The sequence below is a fragment of the Tauraco erythrolophus genome, chromosome 1, assembly GCF_009769465.1.
Source record: "Tauraco erythrolophus isolate bTauEry1 chromosome 1, bTauEry1.pri, whole genome shotgun sequence".
Lineage (NCBI taxonomy): Eukaryota > Metazoa > Chordata > Aves > Musophagiformes > Musophagidae > Tauraco > Tauraco erythrolophus.
In genome coordinates, this window is record NC_141465.1 from 61,154,154 (window position 1) to 61,175,568 (window position 21,415).

The 21,415-nt window shown below is 41.3% G+C and overlaps 1 protein-coding gene across 2 annotated transcripts in view; it reads right to left on the reverse strand.

Annotated features, from left to right (window-relative positions):
* GABRG3 (gamma-aminobutyric acid type A receptor subunit gamma3) overlaps positions 1 to 20,245 on the reverse strand; it is a 343,043-nt gene extending 322,798 nt beyond the window's left edge. For both annotated transcript variants that reach the window (XM_086609870.1, XM_086609863.1), the window contains exons 1-3: positions 20,193 to 20,245; positions 16,499 to 16,647; positions 749 to 816 (exon numbers count right to left, since the gene is read on the reverse strand). In XM_086609870.1, coding sequence (XP_086465996.1) covers positions 749 to 816; positions 16,499 to 16,647; positions 20,193 to 20,245 — 270 coding nt within the window. The remainder of the gene's footprint in view (positions 1 to 748; positions 817 to 16,498; positions 16,648 to 20,192) is intronic.
* Positions 20,246 to 21,415: the final 1,170 nt, after the last annotated feature.

Below are 21,415 nucleotides of genomic sequence, written 5' to 3' on the forward strand. Positions count from 1 at the left end.
TTCCATTTTATCAATAAAAAATCAGTCTGGTTTGCAAAGAGAAATACTATGCTGAATTCAAACTTGAAGTTGCACAAGCAGCAACAGTAACTCATACCTCCATAGCTACATAAACATCCAGCCTGCTTTCTGACCTGAATATGTTGCTACAGAACTGAGGAATGTTCTGGAATTAAAACCACAACAACAGACCAACTGTTATGTTTTGCTAGGTTCGCTATAGTCCCACTATCACACAGACTCTTTCAGTTTTTTCTGCCTTTACACATGCAGTATAACTATGTATAAATTCTTAAAAATTATACTTTTAGGCTAATGATTGTTGATAACTCAGTGAAAGAAAAATAACTGCTGAAGAGATGATGAATTTCAAATAAATATACTGATAGTATATTAATTCCACATTACAAAGCTCTGTATATTCGATTGACTCTTGAAATGCTAATTCAAAAATCTTCTTTTCAATAGCTTTGCTTCATACTTATTTTTTCCCAAGATGACTATTTTATCATCCAACATCTACCAGCATTTTGTGGTAGACAACAGAGACAATAATATTGCTTATAGGTTTGTTCTTGTCTTGAAGAGACACAAAGAAGTCATCTGAAAAACAGAGCTATAGTTGAAAACAGAACTAATCAGCAATCAAAACAACTTATTCCAGTGGTACTTATTGCCTTTTTTAAAAGCTAGTATTGATGCCAAGACCAGCAGTCCAGATAAAAAGTCTTGTTAACAAGTCACTTACCATATTTATTGATGATACAGGACCAATGCTGTTGACATAAATGTCAACATCAATAACTGTTGGTTTTACTGTGGAGAGAAAAAAAAAATATTAAATTATATTATTTTGCAGAAAACATAAGTAATCACTTTAAATATTTTCTTTCCCAATAACTGTAAGGTCTACTCTTCAGGTAGAATTACTGAGAAATATGGATTACGTATTTTTCAGGAAGACAAGGTTCTTTTCTTCCTACCCAATAAAAATTGACATAAATTACAGCCTGTACCAATTTATCTTCATGATCTCCATTTATCTCAGCAGCAATTTGTTAAAGAAACTCACATTGCTAAGTACAGTGGCTCAAAGTCAAAACCTAAGATGACTGACATGAAACTAGAAACGATGCAGCGTATCAATTTTTCCCATTGCCTCAACACTCAGGTCCTTTAACATGTTTGTTCCACACAAAAACAATCTTTCCAGATTTTCTCATCTCATCAGCCCTGAAATCATCCTAATTTAGAGTAAAATCACTATGAAATCCATTTAGCTATTCCTGAGAAACTCTTCTCCTCTCTGTTTAGACTCATTCACTTCAGCCCACGTTGCCTTTGCACTCATTCATCCAAAGGTTTTTGAATTTGATTTGGTTTAGTCAATGCAAGTTTCTCACAAGATCTTCCATGTTTTCAGACTTCCAGGATTTGATAGTCCAGGACAAGCTCTGTACTCCTTTCTTTAGCTGAGGCCACTAGGATTTATCTTCCTTTTAGTACCTTTGGTGTCAGTGTATGTGCTGAACATTATTCAAATAGCTCTTACTGGCGACGTAGCCTAACTCTAAAATAATGCCACTCTCACACTGTACATTGTTTTTTTCACTTATACTGCCCTCCTTCCAACCTCACGGGGTACACATTAACTTCTAAATTGAGATCTAAATTGGTGTTTTACTTTCTCCAGGGTTAGCCGGTCCAAGAGTAATTATGTATAAATTCTGTTCTAACCTGCATAGTCAGAATTGATGCAAACTTGGCCCTAGTGGGCCAACAGCTTCTGTTAGACATCTCCCTTCCCCTCTCCATGGTCTTAAAAAATCTCCTGAAAGCAATTCAAACCACTGACGTCTGGGAACTTTCCTGAACTCAGAACTTTTTCACACCAATCCCCAAGCACCTTAGAACGAGGTAACGCAGGTATATCAGTCACTCGAAACTCAGAGAGCTTTCCTCAAAGAAGAGAGGAACAGCTAAATACCATGGTTCTGTGGGAAGCTTATCTCAGGTGGATAACAGTTAGTTTATCTAAAGCTTAAGAAGCCATCTGGTACAAAGCTGAAGATTGACAGAAATATTCACATGCAAAGATGAATAGTGTTTGCCCACATCCCCCAAATTTCAGACTAACAATGAGATGCCAAGGAGTTTTAAAGTGCCTGAAAAGTTAGACGGTTCTGAAAACATAGGCAGGCTGGCTTGTCATGCAAGGCTTTGGTAAGTACATATCATTGGGAAGACTAGATCTAATGTTGCAAAAACAGACATTAAAGTGGACGCAAATAGTGGTTAATGATGATAACCATTCACTCTAATTCATCAAGTACCACACACTTCTTTGACTGTATATGTTCAGAACACTCAGGATTATTTAAGGTCATGGTTTCAAGTTGTCTGAAGCACTGGCTTATAAACTCGGATCTTCCCTTCAGCAAAAGAAAATCCAAACCCAGCTGAATAAGCACAACTGATTAATACAACTCTAATTGTACCCAGCTAATAACTAAATAGGAGTCTAGCAGCTTCTGGTAATGAGACTTGCCTCAAAATGAAGTAAGAAATGTCATTACATAGGAATTGGTAATAGTGCAGAACTACAGCTAACTCTTTTACCAAGACAGCATACATGGAATAAAGGGCTCTGATCTTTTCAGGGCTTATGCACATATCTAGCTGGAAGTTCAACAGTAAGGAATTCCAGTGAACATTAATGGGATCAGACTTAGTGATGTAAATTGGCATGCAGTTGAATCTTGGCAGGATCAGGGACAAAGTTCAGGGTGAGAACTCAGTGCTTGGAATCCATTTTAGTTTAATCATTGCAGTTAAGTATATAAATAGATTGTGAGATGATAATTTCTCTTGAATGTGCTTGGCCAAATTCTCTTCCCGTGCAAAAAAATTAATTTGGTCTTACTCACAGTAAGGGTTTAATCTTGAAACAGAAGAAAACTAAGCAGCAGCCACTTCTTAAGTCAAATTAAATCAGCATCTAGCCTCAGACATTCCCGGTGAAATTCAAATTAAATAAATTAAAAAAATACAGGTAAGCTATGATATCAGTACAACAAAAAAAACCACTGAAAGTTCTTTGAGTGATATTTGTTTTCCTAGACAGAGGCAGAAAATACAGTTGTAATACAATTGTTTAGTAAATCTATGTTCAGGTTTTGAAAGAAAAGACAGAAGACTACAGCTCTTGTTGCATGTGGTCTATCTCATGGATATAAACAGATATAAATTGGAAGAACTTTCAGGTATAACTTTAGATCTTTTTAACATAAGATTTTAATTCAAAATAACAACCATAATGAGGCAAAGATTTTAATATTACTTTGTCTAAAATGCATTATGAAAAAGAAAATAACTGTCTTAAAGTTATCACGTCTTACTAGAAAGAACTCACCCTCTACCAGTCTTTAAAAAAAAAAAGTTTCATGGAAAGACATAAATAGTTACGTTATCATTTATTTCAAGACTTGCTCAGCTTTTCTGTATACTATATGCATTTGTGAACACTCAGTACATGGACTGATTTAAGCCATGCATGGAGTTACTGAGCTGCAGACGGAGATTTTTTTCTTGCACTAAGAAAGTCATCACAGTCTTGTTGATTGAACCATAAAAGTGTTAATACTTCACTAAAAGTTGGCAATAAGATTACAAATGGATACTCAGCTCCAATTCCATTTTGACATCAGCATCAACCCAAAATAGTTCTAAAGATCTGTCAGAAACTTAGAAAAATTACTGGCAGAACTATGTGTATATCACATGCAGGAGAGGAACTAAAGGTTGTGAACAAATGTACCAACCTTTCTCTTTGAAATATTCTTTAACATATGGTAGTTAAACTCCCCTAAAAGACAATGTAAGCATATCCAAGTAACTACAGCGTTATGCTGATACACGGTGCAACCTAAGATTAGCTAACTGCTAACCACAATCATTTCATAGAATCATAGAATCATAGAATGGTTTGGGTTGGAAGGGACCTCAAAGATCATCTAGTTCCAACCCCCCTGCCATAGGCAGGGAAACCCTCCACTACACCAGGTTGCCCAAAGCCTCATCCAATCTGGCCTTGAACACTTCCAGGGATGGGGCAGCCACAACTTCGCTGGACAACCTGTTCCACTGCTTCGCCACCCTCTGAGTGAAAAATTTCTTCCTTAGATCTAATCTAAATCTGCCCTCTTTCAATTTAAAGCCATTGCCTCTTGTCCTATCACTACATGCCCTTGTCAAAAGTCCCTCTCCAGCTTTCCTATAGGCCCCCTTTAAGTACTGGAAGGCTGCAATAAGATCACCCCGGAGCCTTCTCTTCTCCAGGCTGAACAGCCCCAACTCTCAGCCTGTCTTCACAGCAGAGGTGCTCCAGCCCTCAGATCATCTTCGTGGCCCTCCTCTGGACCCGCTCCAGCAGCTCCATGTCCTTCTTATGTTGGGGACTCCAGAGCTGAATGCAGTATTCCAGGTGGGGTCTCACAAGAGCAGAGTAGAGGGGCAGAATCACCTCCCTCGACCTGCTGGCCATGCTTCTTTGGATGCAGTCCAGGATATGGTTGACTTTCTGGGCTGCCAGCGCACATTGCCGGCTCATGTTGAGCTTCTCATCCACCAGCACTCCCAAGTCCTTTTCCTCAGAGCTGCTCTCAATCCATTCTCTGCCCAGCCTGTACTTGTGCTTGGGATTGTCCTGACCCACGTGCAGGACCTTGCACTTGGCCTTGTTGAACTTCATGAGGTTCTCACAGGCCCATCTCTCCAGCCTGTCAAGGTCCCTTTGGATGGCATCCCTTCCCTCCAGCGTGTTCACAACACCACACAACTTGGTGTCATCTGCAAACTTGCTGAAGGTGCAGTCGATCCCACTGTCCATGTCACCAACAAAGATGTTAAATAGCACTGGCCCCAGTACTGACCCCTGAGGAACACCACTCGTCACTGGCTTCCACTTGGACATTGAACCGTTGACCACAACTCTTTGAGTGCGACCATCCAGCCAATTCCTTATCCACCGAGTGGTCCATCCATCAAAACCACATCTTTCCAGTTTAGAGATAAGGATGTCGTGTGGGACAGTATCAAATGCTTTGGATAAGTCCAGGTAGACAATGTCAGTTGCTCTTCCCCTATCCATCAATGCTGTAACCTCATCATAGAAGGCCACCAAATTAGTCAGGCAGGATTTGCCCTTAGTGAAGCCATGTTGCCTGTCACCAATCACCTCCTTATTTTCCATGTGCCTTAGCATAGTCGCCAGGAGGATCTGCTCCATGATCTTGCCGGGCACACAGGTGAGACTGACTGGCCTGTAGTTCCCTTCAAATATGTTGCTTTCAATAGAGGAGGGGATTTATCAGGCCAATTAAAATAACTTCAAACAAAAATAAGATCACACCAATATTTAGCTAATAGTCCTCATCTGATCCAAATGCCATGGCTTTTAGACAGACAGGCAGGGTGTTTATATTTCCGTCAACCTTGTGACTATCACATTGCAAAGACACATTCGAGTGAAATTTGTCTACAAATTTTAGACAGTTCAATAGATGCCCAGTCACAGGAGTCATGAGTTTAACGCTACCTGCAAAGGTCTCTTAAGCAGCCAGGTCAACACTTAGACAGTTACTGTAAAGCTAGGCCAGGCATGTCTGTACGACAACAAAACACAGAAACAGCTAGAATAATGCCCTGATCACAAATACCCACACAGGCCAACTATAGGATCTGCGTAGTCCTGCTTTATGGATTTACATGGGTGAAATAAATGGTATCTGAGTTTGAATCCCGTTAAAATCAGTGAAGATTTTACTCTTGGACATATGCAAGCTGATTACATGTGTAAAAAACTCAACAAATAAATCAGGATTTTAAAAGACTTTTGAGGAAATTAACAAAAGGATTGTTATACAATATCATGTCATGTAGAGAAAAAATCTGCAATAACTTCTTGACATTTCTTATATTTATTTAGTAACTTTAAATTATCATGTCCTTTTAAAATATCTCTTAATTTTTGATAAATCTCCACTATGCAGAATTGATGCTTATTTCATGAATGAAACCACTTTGCTTGCTTCCTACAGAAAGCTTCCTCCACATTTGAAGTCTGTCCAAATAGCATTTATGTTCCTGTACAAATCATAAATATTTAGAGTTATTTTTAAAAGTTTAATGTTTAGAAATACTTTTATTGAAAACTCATTTAAATATGAGCAGAACTAGCTAAGTTCTCATAAATTTTCAAGTTTTGTTGGGAGTTAACTTTCTTACATTTTTCAAGCAACTCCCAGGTTTAAATTATCCTGGTTTTACCCAAAACAGCGATGGTAAAAATGTTATGGATCAATATACACATTTCTATAGAAGCAAAGCAATTAGCACCAGATTTTTAAAAGGCACGCAACCACATAGCAAACACAATATGAGCTCTGTTCCAGAAATACACAGCCACTTAAACTCTGCCCAAGTTACATGAGATTTCTGAATGCAAAGGACTAACAAGATTGGCTCTGCAGTAATGAGATATTTTTGGAAATTACTCTATAATGATATTTTACATTATCTCATTAGCACATAAATTGCTATCTTTAAATTGGGATAAAGCTGTAATAAATCATTACACAGTTATCAGTAACTGTAGTAGTAGTGATTATAGTGTTAATGTTTACTATGCGTTAGTAATGATGACTACTAATATTTTCCTACATGACCTCATAGGCGACATCAATTACTTGTTTATTCTTGTAAAACCAACTGCTATATGAACACGTCACTTCTCACAGATAATTGTGGTCAGCTAAAACTACTGTAGTTTAGGACAAATTACCACATTTGAAGAAAGACATAGTAACAGGAAGTGGTTGAGTCGCTGTCCCTGGAGGTATTTAAAAGAGTTGTAGATGTGGAACTTAGGGAGATGGTTTAGCTGTGAACTTGGCAGTGCTAGGTTAACAGTTGGACTAGATGATCTTACAGGTCTTTTCCGACCAAAAGAATTCTATGATTGTGTTCTATGATTCTACAAAGGTACCAGTGAGGAAAATAAAAGAGACTTATTCTTCCTGCATAAAAAGAATAGGCTTGAACAACAGATAGATGTCAAAGCCCTCCACTTGCTACAGTCAGAGAAACTCTAACAGAACTGTCATCCCTATGTTTTAGGATCAAACTACCAAAATGGGACTGCAAATGAAAATCAAAAGGATAATAAAAAATCAGTTTTAAACTTGAAAGAAAGTTTAGATGACAGCAATACCAGGACGAGAACAGAGTCTTCTGAACAAGGTATTTTATTCACATGATAGGTTTTGTTGCCATTCTGCCCAGGAGTGTGAATGACAGTGTGCACATAAACGGACTCCCTCAATTAACTATGAATCACTTTTATTCTTCATATCCCACCATCACCATCAATCAACCTTCAGCACTTTAACTTTCATTTAACTTTCCCTAATGCACAAGCTTTAACTTTTCCCAGTATTAATGTTGTTTGGGGGTAAAAAAATGTAGATCTTAATAGTTAGGCTGGTTTTACAATCTATCTCCAAACTTTCCATTTTTGTTTTACTTACATTCATAGGAGCGAGGAGTTCCTACGTGATATCATAAGACTGAACATTAACAGAATTTGTTTCTGCAAAGTATAGCAAGCTAGCAATCAAGGTCTGGATGAACAATAGCAGTCATAAGAAAACTACACAATTGTAAAAAGAGAACAATATTTTAAAATAATATGTGCGGAAAATTTCCTTGTTTAAAGATGACAGAATAATTTATTACTTTGTGCCACAACCTCGAAATGGCAGCTGGAGCACTGTACATCTGCCCAATTTACAAATACTTGCTTAGAACCCTCTGTAATAAAAAAAAAAAAAAAAATACTTCTAAATACACTTTTACTCTTGGAAGAGCCAGCATAGTCTAGGTAATTGCAGAAGGAAGGAGAAAGAAGAAAGGGGTTTTCTTATGTAATCAATATCTCAGATTTTTCCTGACTCTTCCGTAACTTTCAACCCATGGCATCCTTGAAGTCTGTATGTTATACTCCTAACCTCCTCTCAGATTTCTTAGGTGAAGCTAAGGAAAAGAAGAGAAAATAAGAACTAGCAGCTGCTACATATAGTTTTGGGTCTGACAGTTTAGATGACGAGTTTGGCAAACATTAACTTTCAACCAAACTTTCCTATCTACAATGCCATTCACGAAAAATATTCAGCCTGAGTTTGTATCAAGCTATTTCACCAAGTAATCGCTATCAGGAAATAAAACTCTGAGTTATCTGTGAAAATGATTTATTTACATTTACAAAGAGAAGGTTGTAAGGTAAGGGATCTTGCTGTTAAGTACTCAGGTAAAAGACTTCTCTCTCCAACACAAAACCAGTACATCTTTGTCAACCCAACAGACTATATGAAAGATATAAGTACTGCAAAGATACAAGTAGCTTAGTAGAAATGAGACAAAAGAGCAGTTTTATCTGCAAAGAACTGTATCACTTGGGTTAAATTATGAGATTAGTTTTAGAAAAATAAAGTATTTGAACACTGAAATATTTCTACATATTAAAGCACTGTAAGCTCCCAGTTAAAGTGTTGATTTCCAGCATTTAAATTAGATGTTCTACAAAAAAAAAAAAAAGAAAAAATCAAACCTGTTAATCAAAAAAATAAACGACTTGGTTTTTTAAGGCAGAAATATTAAACTGGAGGGCTTCAAGGTCACTGCATTGGAATAAAATTTCTCTATGTATTCTTGTAGTATGACACATTCAAGAGTTTTACCTGAGAGAAGGATAAGTAAAAAGTAGGGTGTTTCCCCTGACAGTTGAGAAGCTGTGAACCAAACCAGGTCAGAAACCAAAGTCAGAAATTCCCCTTTACTCAGCTCCATGGTTAAACGATTAGAAAAGCAGAAGGTAGGCACGGAAAAATGCACTGTCAACAGCTTATCCTAATCAGAAATGTTCCTGTGATAGATTTTGAAAGAGCCTATGTTTGGTGCATTGTACTGGCACCAGACAAGGATTAGGTGTGACCAATCTATTTATTTATGTCATATTTTAAAACTCAAACATGGATCACAGTTTTCACAACCTAAAACTGGGATTTTGGTGTGGCCAAAAGTCACTTATTAGTCTTGCTATTAATATTCTAGAAATGTTCACGGCAAAGTCTGCAGAAGAAAGCATCAATTACTGAAGATGCAAGAGAATTAGAACTCTTGCAGACAATTGAGAAATCCCTTCTATCCTCCCACCTAGAACAGAGATTGTTCTCATTTGCATTGAATAGCAACTCTTTCCTCAGGAATATTCCTCTCCTTGCATAGGCGTGCGTATACATAATGCATGGGAGATGACTGGCACTAAAATAGTCTTCATATTTACTGACTTACTCATGGAAATGGACAGTTAATGGATTTCCAGTTTGATGGCTGAATTAAAACAAGAGTTTTCTGAAATAAAGACAAACCAATTTATTTCCCCTCTCCAAAAAAAACAAAAACAAAAGAAAAGAAAGAAAAGGCAGTGTCAATGAGAACAATTAAAACATTTCTGAATTTTTCTTATGATCTTTTTCAGCTTTTGAACTATTACTATATTCATCCCTGTTTCATAGCTGAATCTTAGCCACAGCACTCCACATCCTCACCAACGGGCTATTGAAGTTTCTTCTTCCATATAAATCTATATTAGACTAATCTCCACAATCTTCTGCAGTGCCCAATACTAAGAAGTTGGATCCAGGATTACGGCTTTTCCCTCCTGAGTGATTCCATAACACAAACAGAAGTTACTCCCTCTCTCCTTCCCATTGTGTAGTACGTTTTACACCTTGGTTACCTCTCCAGGTGCAACTGTCTGTAACTAATCTCTAAGTGACAACTGTCTCTCTCACCACTTCCCATTAGAAAGTGTCTGCTATTGTCTCTTATAGGCTAGCACAAAATAAGACTTACAGCAGAAAGTAGTAATTTGACCTTGCATGACAGATTTCAGCTTTTTCTGCACTATGATCTGGGACATATTTTCATCTGTGAGGCAATAATCAACTCTCTGTCACCACAGATGGGGGAACCTTGCTGGAGCTAATTTAAAGAGCATCAGGTGTGGCAATCAGCAGCTAGCAAAAATAACTTGACAGCCACAGTGGTAGTAGCCTGTCATGCACTTCAGGGTTCATTTCTGTGTGGCCTGCTAGGAAGAAGGGTTGTGATACTGCTTCAGAACTCGAGGTTTTCGTTAGGATTGTGCTTGAAATTGCACATCTCCTTTAAAAAGCCACAGAATAAAAGTTGTGCCCGTTCACCCAACAGATCTGCTCCTTGCATGCACTGAGAAACTGCTTAAATTAGTTACAGCGAGAACTTATAACTGCTTAAAAAGAGAACTGCTGTTAAACTGCCAAGCTGATATAAGGCATGTCAGGCAGAACTTACTCTTCTATGTTTGCCGACACAAACGAGCCCACCTGTCTCTACCAGCTATACTTGTAACAAACCTCCTCAAGGTGCTGAGAGTTGTGCAGCTGTTTGTGAGGCTGCTCTCGTCTTCAGAAATTTGCCTAGCGGTTATAAAGATACTTGAAGAGCAAAGAAAAACAGCTGGACTCTCAAAACAGCTAGAGCCGTCAGAGTAAGGTAGATAGGCATTAAATTAGGGGGTGTATGTATGTGTGTGTATACATACACATATATACATTTTCATACTTCAGAGTGAACTTATTTGGGCTTATAAATACCCAGTAAGTACAGGGGACCACTAGGAGGCTGTACAAATATCTAGAGGACCCAAGAGGAATCTTGTTACTGCAGTATAATCAAAAAGGAGGGAAAAGCAGGCATTAGTGATGAAAGCACCTCAGAACACAAGCTGATGAAGCTTTCTTCAACATGTGCCATTCACAGCCTTCCCTAATATGGTGATACATTTGAGACACAGAGGATGCAAACATGCAATACAAATTATCCTACTACTTTTTTCTACCCTATCAGTGAATAATATCAGAAAAATCAGTATTATTCATGCTTGTGCTGTTTCTTCCATAAGGCTCTTGCCTGAAGTCTGATTTGATGTCAGCTTGACTTTTTTTTTATAAAGTAAGAACACAGGCTGCTTAGAAACCAAGTGCTAGAAAGTATAGAAAATACAGAATACAATAAACTACCACATTTATACTAGACTTCTATTGCATTAAAGTGGAATTCAGTCTTTTCAGTTCTGACCATTATGAGAAGTACCAGTTGAAAAACTTACTGTCAGCTAAGTAAGTCTAAGGGACATGAAGTTCTGTCTTGTAACTTTCTATTTCTTGATTTGGGCTTTTATTTAATTTTAACTGAATTTCTAATACTTATGATCACACCTCATATCAACTTCCGTGGATAGTTTGTGTATACTAGAGTGTAGTCCCTTCTATTTGGCTTTTCTCTTACCAACATTATTTGTCTCCAGCCTCTGAAATAGAAATTAACTAAAAGTATTAAACTTTGCCTGGCAGAGTATAACTAACTGCAAAGATCATTGGTACACCCTGAAATGCAGGGGAAATAACTTCTATTTTTTCTATGATTTTTTAGGCGTTTTTTAAAAATGCTAAAGTGGAAATTCATCACTTTCCTAACAACACTTTCTCACATTAGGAACACCACGGGGAAAGGTACTGGACAGCAGTTCTATCTGTTTGGTCTAACAAGTGTGTGTAACTCCTTACTCTAGTCCTGTTGTGTTCCAGGGAAGGTATTTCAGGAGCTGAAGAAAAGGGTAGGTAACCACAGGAAGACTGGAGAGCACCTGGTCAGACTGCAGGATGTGTGTTTTAGAATATCCTTTGCACTTTAATTAAAGTGCTGAGGTAACTCACTGCTTGTTAGAGATGCGCAGGGAATGGTTTTGTTCTCTAAAAATCACTGATGAAATAAAATGTTTTCTTTCCCATTAACAGGTTGAGATAAAGAGAGAAGCTTGGCGTTTAGCTCAGTTCATGAACTAATCTTAGCATTACTATGGCCTTGTCACTGAAATTTTGGCCCACATTAGTTATTGCCTCTTAATGAACAAGAGGCAAAAAGATCTTTTCTTTGAGGGAAGCAAATCAGCTCCTGAAAGGCAACTCTTAAGATGTAATGCTCTTCATGCTCCAAACGAGTACTGCAGCTCTGAGCCTGGTCTAGGGCGTGATCTTTTTCCTCCCGCTACTAATGTCACATTTCAGAAACCTCTCACATACATACTAACTTTTTTGATGGGTAAGGTGACTTTCACAATGAAAGAAAAAGATAGCATATTGTATTCCACATGTAAAGCTCACTCAGGGAATGTGATTGGCAAAACTTTCCCTTTGGAAGAACACGCTGTTACAAACTTTCTGTCTGTTTAAGGCAACCTACATTTCATATCAAGATAAGCACGAAACAATGTAGGGTAATAAAGAACTCCATTGAGGACTAAGCTGTCCATTAAGGAAGGTGAGAGGGAAGGCTTTATTAAAGTAAACTGAGTCCGAAGGAAATATGTCTTGTCATGTGCTATTTAATTTACCTGTGGTTTGTTTCGTTGTTGGTTGGGTTTTGTTAAACATAACAAATTTTAAATCAGTTAATAAAAAACAAAGTAATTGCAAAAATCTGGTTTATTAATAGAACCTAAGTAAGACTGAGATTTTTCTAGCTGTGATTATCAACATTCTACTGAGTGGCCTGTTGGTTTGCCTATTATTTCTGTTCTCATTTTATTAATACAGAGGAAGTAAAATTTCAGGGCCAGAAGTTAGTCCTACCCAATGTCAGGACTTAAGCCAGTGTGACATGGGGAAAAAAATCCCTTTTGCAGGGTAGTAAGCATTACTGCACTTAGAAAATTTTGCATATCCATTGAATGGGTCTTTACTTCAAAGGACTTTGAAACAAACTCCAGCCCAGCTGCTTATGGAATACATTTAAAGACTTTCATAGTTCAGAATGGGTTTACTTGTTATCTGGGACAGGTGCCTTTTATGCCATGAAATAGACCTACAATTCTCAGCCCTATAATTGCAGCTGGTAAGAAGTGCGTGCAAAAGATGTTTTGTCTCTGTAAAACACTTCTCTTTTTGATCTAATCAGTACATGGGCATAAGCTTTTCAGTGAGAGGTGCTTTCTTTTCTTTCTTTCTTTTTTTTTTCCCAATACCAAAAGAAGTGTATGTTCTATGATATAATGGAAAACTGCCAGATACCACCATTAAAATGAAAACCCTCACAGGCTGTGATATTTATGGAGACAAGAACTCTGCCAAGTGTGTGGCCACAGGGGATGCAGTCAGACATTCCCCTGCCGGTAGAACACCGCTTTGTTCCCAAAGACCAAAAGCCCCTTTTAGCTAGACAGGTCCTGTAAAGGTGTCAGGTTGCCGATAGCCTTCATAGGGTAACGATTTTGCCTAATACTTAGGTTGTTCAATCCATTCTTTCAAAATCCTGTCTTGGAACCTCACAGGTGATGCCTGTACTGCTGAGTGCAGAGTGAGCATGTGGTCTGACCGACAGTCATTTACACAAAAGCCCTGGTCAAGTATAGGCCAGCATCAGAATAAAAGGGAAAGAGCAAGTGCTGGGCTTGTATCTTAGCACTAACCTACAAGCTCTTTACAGTAGTTTAGATGTGCTGCGTGAGGGAGGAGGGAGACTGAGTGTCCACTCACGGGAGTTCATTCACTGATGGATGTACTCCTGACCTGGCAGTGACTACTGAAGTACTCAGTGCCCATAGTATGGCAAAGGGGCACTCAGAAAATGCCTGCACTGTATCAGGTAGGACCTGGGCATACTTGAGTTAGCCAAAACATCAGCTGCCATGGGAAGGATGAAAGACCACAGAAAAGCCACTGCCCGGGTCAGTATGCACTTCAATACCTTCTATTTGCCACAGTCTTCTCCTTCTCCCCATGGCCTTTGGCTTGCAAAAGTGTATTGCCAAGTGATCTAAAAATTGCAACCCTAACCTCTGGAAGTGCAAAGAAGTCAGTACTTTCCTAGGCTTTTCTGACTGCATTCAGAAAGACCACCATTTCTTCTGGAGCATTGCTAAAGTTACCTACTGTTAGAAACAGCGGCTTTGCAGTGAAGGATTGGGAAAATGAGTAAAAAGTGATGTGACATGAAATGGTGAGTGTTCCCTGTCCTATGGGACATGATTTGCTTAGAGGCAGCACTGCAGAAACGTAAAGGCCCTAATGAGTAGCTAACTGCATCTTAGTCCTGGATTTAACCCTCAGCATCTCTTATTGGCTGCACTTCTGCTTGATTCTGAGAATTACTTCACTCTTCCTCCACGGGTTCACTCCACACTTTCTAGAAATTCCAAAGCATGCATTTTCTTATTGTGTGTTCTGTGTCACCTGGTCCACTACTTTTTTTTCCTAGTGCTTTAACTGATATGTATTATGCTTTTACTGATTTGTACTAATACTGGGATCTTCAGGGCAGGAACACAGTTCAGTTTCCAGGACAAGTCCATCATCTAGTCTGGAGGATAACCTTCTCCCAGATGGAAAGGAAGATGTGCTCTTGTGTGAGAAACCAGTCAGCAATTCAGGAAAGTTAGATATAATGCCTGATTCTCTTACATTCCCCTCATATTCTCCTTGACAAATGCAGCAGCTCCTCAGCTTCAAATGGGTAATGTTATTTATCTGCATCAAAGGCAGAAGAGGAGGGAAGAGGGACTAGGGAAGGTAGCAGAGGTGAAGTAACTTCTCTAGCATCTGAACACTCAGCTGAAGTTCTGAAACAGATTCCTATCAAAGAGAAAAATGGCCTAAGACTAAGATGCTGATAGAAATAGATAAGATGTAGTTGAGAATTGTGAAATCTTTGTTTGGAACTGTGTAATTTAACTCCTTTCTATAAAACAGGATTTATGAAAGTTTGTGGAGAGACAAAAAGAATTATTTTGGTAACAATGAGTTTCCAGGGCTCTAAGATATGTCTGACCTCTACCGATTTTATGACAACCGTCACGGAGACTTTGAGTGATTACTTTGCCCCACATAGGCATAACATAATTTACTCTGCCTGAAGTCAGTGATTTGAGGACACGATGTACAAAATAAAATAAAAAATTTGTCTGAGAATATCTTCCAGATGTTGATATGAGTGCAGAACTGCATTAAAGCACTTCTCCATCAGATCTTAAAGATCAGCTAAATCCAGTATGACAAACTAAGTAGAGAGAGAGAGATAAATGTCACTCTATGTTAAAAACAGACACATCTATCAAACATGATATTTGAAAATACTACAGAAAATCAAAGTAATAGCTATGAGGATTAAAAAAAGCAAACAAACAAACAGATACCACAACACTTTCTTTCATACTACAGTATAATTTTTTTTTTTATGGAACTATTGTATTGATGTGAAGCTGTGAGACACTAATAATTGTAATGGTGAATATATATAGATGGCTCTTACTTCCCTCTAAACTAACCCAAAGGAATTACCTAGAAACTACATCAATATATGTGCCATTGGCAAATGGTAGTTTCACTTATAATCAGTGGTAGGAATTTCTCCCTCTAATCTCTGCAAAAATTTAGGAAAAGTAAATTATATTAAGTGGTTGTCCTGAGCTTTCCCCATTTCCAGTTGATTATGAAGTGTATGCAAGTGCAGTAAATGTAAATGACAAATTTCCTCTGATTTCTGTCATATAAACTTACTGTGAACAAACTGAACAGCAGTTGTGCTGTAGCCATTCTGATCTAAGGATGCAAACAAGCCAAACAGGGCATAACCACAAAATGTAAAATAGTACTGGTTTGAAACACACAACCTCATTATACAATTTTTTTTTTTAAAAAAGGAAAATAAAATAGCTCCAAGTTGTTACAACGTGGGTATCTACTGGCTTTTATCTAAATTTTATACATATATATGTACTACCCATAAGACACTTCCATTCTATCAAATTTCTTCTGGAGATAAGATGTCTGCTGGTTTGGGGAAGAAAACCTCTAGAGTTGCTCTATAAACAGGCAAATGCTAGTGTCTTCTTCTCAGCATTAAGGAACAGACTTCCACGATCACATTTTGAAGGGAGTAGATGCACATTCTTCTCTTGCTGCGTCCTACTTTTTGTTTTAATATGCTGGGGGTTTGATCGTTCCTAAAAGCCTGGGTTTTTCATATGCATGGATTGGATGACAAAAGAAGTAAGTATGTTCCTAACTCTGACAAAGACCTGCCAAACACTTTTTGACTGGCTCTTCTGTATCTCTACACAAACTCTATACAAGCAAACCAGAGTTTAGCACCCTAAGTTACCAGCAGATCAGCCCATGAGAATCATCATTTTTTAAGTACTGTCTTGGAAATGAACTCCAACAACAACAAAAAAATAATCTCCACTTTCCCAGACCTTTGTGCACGCTATCCAAAATACAGCATCATATCTTTTCTGCGCTCATAAACGCTTCTCCTCACTTGTGCAGAAAGGAGTACTTACTTCCAATATCTGGCCGTAGCTTTTTGTCGTACTCTCTCAACAGCTTGTTTAGTATTAGAGTCACATCTGTGTCTTGTGTCTTGGGAGCTAAAACCCATTTTTGGTTAGTTGTTCCATCTTCATATTCATCCTCTTCAACCTTTCTAGAACTGCAATAACAAACCAAACAAATAGATGTCATTTTACAGAACTAAAATCTGAATTTACATTCTGGGTAAATATCCACACTCATCTGAAGAAGCTTTAGACATCTCCCTCAGCTTTGCATCTACTCAGCCCTAGGCTGTTTTTGCAACGTGATGTTCCTGTTAACAGTTGTTGAGTATCTGTGGATGGGTCATTATTGAGAATTGTTTAGAAATTGTCTTCTGACAGCCTCTCAAAAAATTATACTCTGGGAGTTAATACAGCTATCAGAGCAGTATTTTATATCCTGTATTTTAACCAACGACTAGTTAGTTTACAATACACTCTTACGAAGAGCGAACATCTGCAGTACTATTTTATTAATACATCAAGACAACTGATTCATCTCTTGCACAAAGGCTAATAAGAGTATTAAAAATTCAGATCTTTTAATACTTCCTGATCATTTTATCCCATTAATAAATTATTATACTCTCAGTGCCTGAATTTCAGTTTAATGTATTACAAGGCTTAGAATTAAGAGCTTGCGCCTTGAATTTAAGATGGATTATCACAAGCACACAAATACATTGCATAAATTAGTCTGAATTTCCCTGCAGTTTTAATGACGTTTTTTAAAAAACAGCACTACACCAAGAGTTGCAACTTCTTTTCTTCATAGGTGAATTCTTTTTATTTTAAGAGTATGCTAATACAAATGTGGTGAAACTACAATTTGCCCAGAAATCACAGCTAGAGCTATTTTCACACAAGACTAATTTCATTTGAGCGGCTTTTTGTGCACAAATAGTAAAATGTTGATTTGAAGATGTATCTTTTGGTATCTTAGAAACCAAATCTGTTTGATGTCTCTCACTGGAGAAAATCTGTGACAGTTAAACTGAGATGAAGTTATCAGGAGAAAAGATAACCTCAGTGGTGGAACCTACAGCAGTAATCATGGGTTGCTTCAACCTGCAATTGCCCTGGTAATATGACATCATTTTGCAGCCTTTTAACACAAATGTCAATACTTAAGCAAGGTGCAAAGCAATGGAGAATCAGAGGCACCAGCCTTGCTTATTCATGGGATGTGCAACTTGAATCAGAGCAACCTCCTTTCTCCCTCTCCTTTTCTCCATAATGACACTAGTGTATTTTAAAATATCCCAGATGTCCAGAAGGCTTGATAGACACTCTACAACAAGAGAAAAAAATGAATACAAGTATAAAAATTTAATTACAGAGCATCATCAACCCTCAACATCACTTGTAGACCACCATTTGAGCATTTAAGGAAACTTTTAATTGAAACTGTTCTACAGCAAATACACCCCTAAGGATTACCCATTAATCACTTAACGTGACTTCACAAATTGCAAATGTTCCAGGTACAATTCTATATAAAAATAATTTTTAAACCTATCCCCTGAGGATTTTCTACAGGGAGAGCTCAAATAACCAAGTTGCATAAGTAGAGAAAACTTGGGGAAATTTTGAATAGACGACTAATCCCTCTCTGTTAGTGAACTGTGTTTTTTCAAAATCTCGATCTTTTTTATATAATTCACACCATGAGCATTAAAGAACAGCAAGAGGATTTTTTGGGGTTCTTTTTTTCTCCCTCAGATTCATGACAAGCCCTATGTTTTAATACTGCATTTACAGAACCATTCTTGAAGGAGCCACTGTCTCCAAACATACACTGTTCATATTTCAGAGCTGGAAAACTGAAGCGGTGCTGAATTGCTGATAGGAAAGGAGCACAAATCTTACGTCTTTTTCTGCTGCACCCACCACAACTTAACTGGAGGCATCCAGACTGCACGTGGAAATGAGAACCGAGTACAGTTAGGATCACAATTCCCATTTCAGGCAACTGTTTATTTAAAACCAGCCACTAACAAGAGCCTAAGCACTGGCAGACCTTTTAAATCCCTTCACTCTGTCAGCTTGTTTCCTAGAAAGTACCTCCAAACCATCTACCTACCTTCTAGATTAAGATTGGAGGTGGGAGAGGTTTCACAGTAGATCAGACTAATACACTAGACATATTTTTCAAGGTGTTTTGTTTTCTTCCGTAAGAGTTTGTTATTCCCTTGCTTGCTTCTATGCAGTTAAGCTCCTTGAAAGCACTTGAGGTTGTGTTTTCACCTGTAGCCTTACTAATGACTGCCAATTCCCAGCATATTCCTGCTATCCGCAGAGACAAGCGGATGATGGCAGGCCATTCTCAAAGAAAGGCTGCACACCTTCCCCAAACTCCTCAGGGGCCACTAGTTTTGATCCTGTGAGGACATAGAGGAGGCAGTGCATAAACTGCAAAGGAGGAAGGCTGGAAAACCCTGAGAGGTTGTGGAGAAAGGGTCTATTTCTTGCAACTCCTGTGTCCAGAACTTGCCCTGGGGGCTGGCATGAAGCAGGCTCTAGTTCCTGTGGGGAACTGGGACAGAGATGCCACTTGGGTGTGAGGCAGGCTGCTGAGAAGGGGATCATGGCCACTAAAAGGGAAGGGAAGGGAAGGGAAGGGAAGGGAAGGGAAGGGAAGGGAAGGGAAGGGAAGGGAAGGGAAGGGAAGGGAAGGGAAGGGAAGGGAAGGGAAGGGAAGGGAAGGGAAGGGAAGGGAAGGGAAGGGAAGGGAAGGGAAGGGAAGGGAAGGGAAGGGAAGGGAAGGGAAGGGAAGGGAAGGGAAGGGAAGGGAAGGGAAGGGAAGGGAAGGGAAGGGAAGGGAAGGGAAGGGAAGGGAAGGGAAGGGAAGGGAAGGGAAGGGAAGGGAAGGGAAGGGAAGGGAAGGGGACTGTGGCTGGGCCCCTCCCTAGCACCCCGGACCACCACCGGGACCGAAGGTGAGCCTTGTCGCAAAGGTCACCACTGCAGCTGCCGGCTGTCCCCTCTCTGGCCCCTCACTGCCCGGCGTACCGGAACCCCGCCGGGGAGACCCCTCCCGCCCCCGAGGCCGGTGCCGGGGGTTCCCGCGCGCACCTCCCGGCCTCCCTCCACACCCGCCGGGCCAAGGCGGCTGAGGGCGGCCGCCACCGGCCCCCCCAGGGCACCCCCCAGCACCCCGAGCTGAGGTGCCCTCTCCTCTCCCTCCTCACGCCAGCCCCGTCCGCGGCGCCCCGGGGGTGGGGCTCGGGGGAAGCCGGGGCTGCCGATCGCCCCGCGCGGTGCGGGCAGCCCGGGCAGCGCCAGCCGCCGTCCCGCCGTCCCGCCGGGTCCTGGCAGCCGCCGGAGCGCGAAAACTTTCCTGCCGCGCCGGCCCGGGACAGAGCCCTCGCCGACGACCTCTGGCTTCAGGCGGGGCCGGGAGGGACAGTGGCGGGGCCGCCGCACCGGCAGCATCGGCGGTGGGGCTGCAGCTGTCCGGGGAGCCAGGCGGGTCCCGGGGAGGCAGTCAGGGAAGCTGCGTTTGGGAATAAAGCCACGGCACGGGCGAGCGGGGGAAGAGCCGCTGTCCTCCTCGGGCACCGAGTATTTTGCAAACTCCGTCGAGCGGGACTCCAGCCCCCAAGCCCCGGTGCGAAGAGAGGAGAGGGAGCGGGGGGAGGCAAGGGGAGTGCAGACTTACCAGGCGTGAAACACTGAGAGGAGGAAGAAAACCGGCAGGAGCTTAGCGGACATGATCTGGGCAGCGCTGGCCAGGTGAGAGGTGCGGCAGGATGAAGGAAATGTTGCAGGATGTTCACATGAAAGGGAGAATGAGGCAATGAGGTGAAGGTCCTAGCCTCTCTTCCTCTGTATTCCCAGCTTTATACCCTGAAGAAAATACTCCCTTTCACACCGCTCCAGGACGGGAGGGGGAGGCGAAAAGAGGAGAGGGAAAAAAAAAAAAAAGTGGGACGAGGGGGAAATCCCCAGCGGAGAGGCTGCCAGGGCCAGGTATAAATCAGGCTCCACGGTCTGACAGGTGTTCAGCGGGCACCGAGCTGCGCCGCTTCCCCCTTCCTGGCAATCAGCTGCCGGGAGCAGCGGCGCGGCCCCTCCCGCTCCCCCGGCTGGCGCTGGCCGTGCCCCCCGGGCTCTGCACAGCGCGGCGGAGCCCGGGCCCCGCCGGGCCGCGGACGCCGCGGGGCGGGCTGGGGTGAGCTGGGCCGGGCGGAGGGCGGGCTGGGGCTGGGGGGAAGGGGCGCACCTCGCCCCCGCCCCTGCGGAGCGCCTGGCCCGCGGGCAGCCCCGCAGCGCGGCACCGGAGCGCTGCCGGGGGCCGCCCCGCATCGGGGAGCACCTCGTCCCGGCTCCCTGCCCAACAGGTACCCGCCTCGCCGGCAAGGGGGGGGAGCCGGGAAGTGAACCCTACCCCCGCCCCGGCGGGCGGGCACGCACACACACACACACACAGAGGAGAGGGGGAGCAGCAAACTCCCCAGCCGCAGTCAGATGCCAGCCGGCAGCGGGGCTTTCTTTCTCCGCGCCATCACCAGCCCGATGCTTCCGAGGGGGCTGCTTCCCCCCGGCGTTTTGGGGAGTGCCCTCACCCCCGAACCCCACACTCACTTGCCAAACGGGGCCCCCTGGGAGCTGGAGGTGTTTATTCTCTTCAGACGGAGGGTGAGGAGTCTGCGCTGCTTCTGGTCTCGGGGTGGTCGGAGGCACCGGCATCCCGAGGTACATAGAGATGCAGCTCCATGTAATCGGTGCGGCTACAGAGAGGGATCTACAGTACAGTCTTCCACAGACAGATAGACAAATATACACAACGCAGCGTGTTTGTATATGCCTCTGTATCTAGCTTTATGTATGTAGAAGTTTGCATGCTCTGTACGAATGCATGGAGACACATATATATGCATA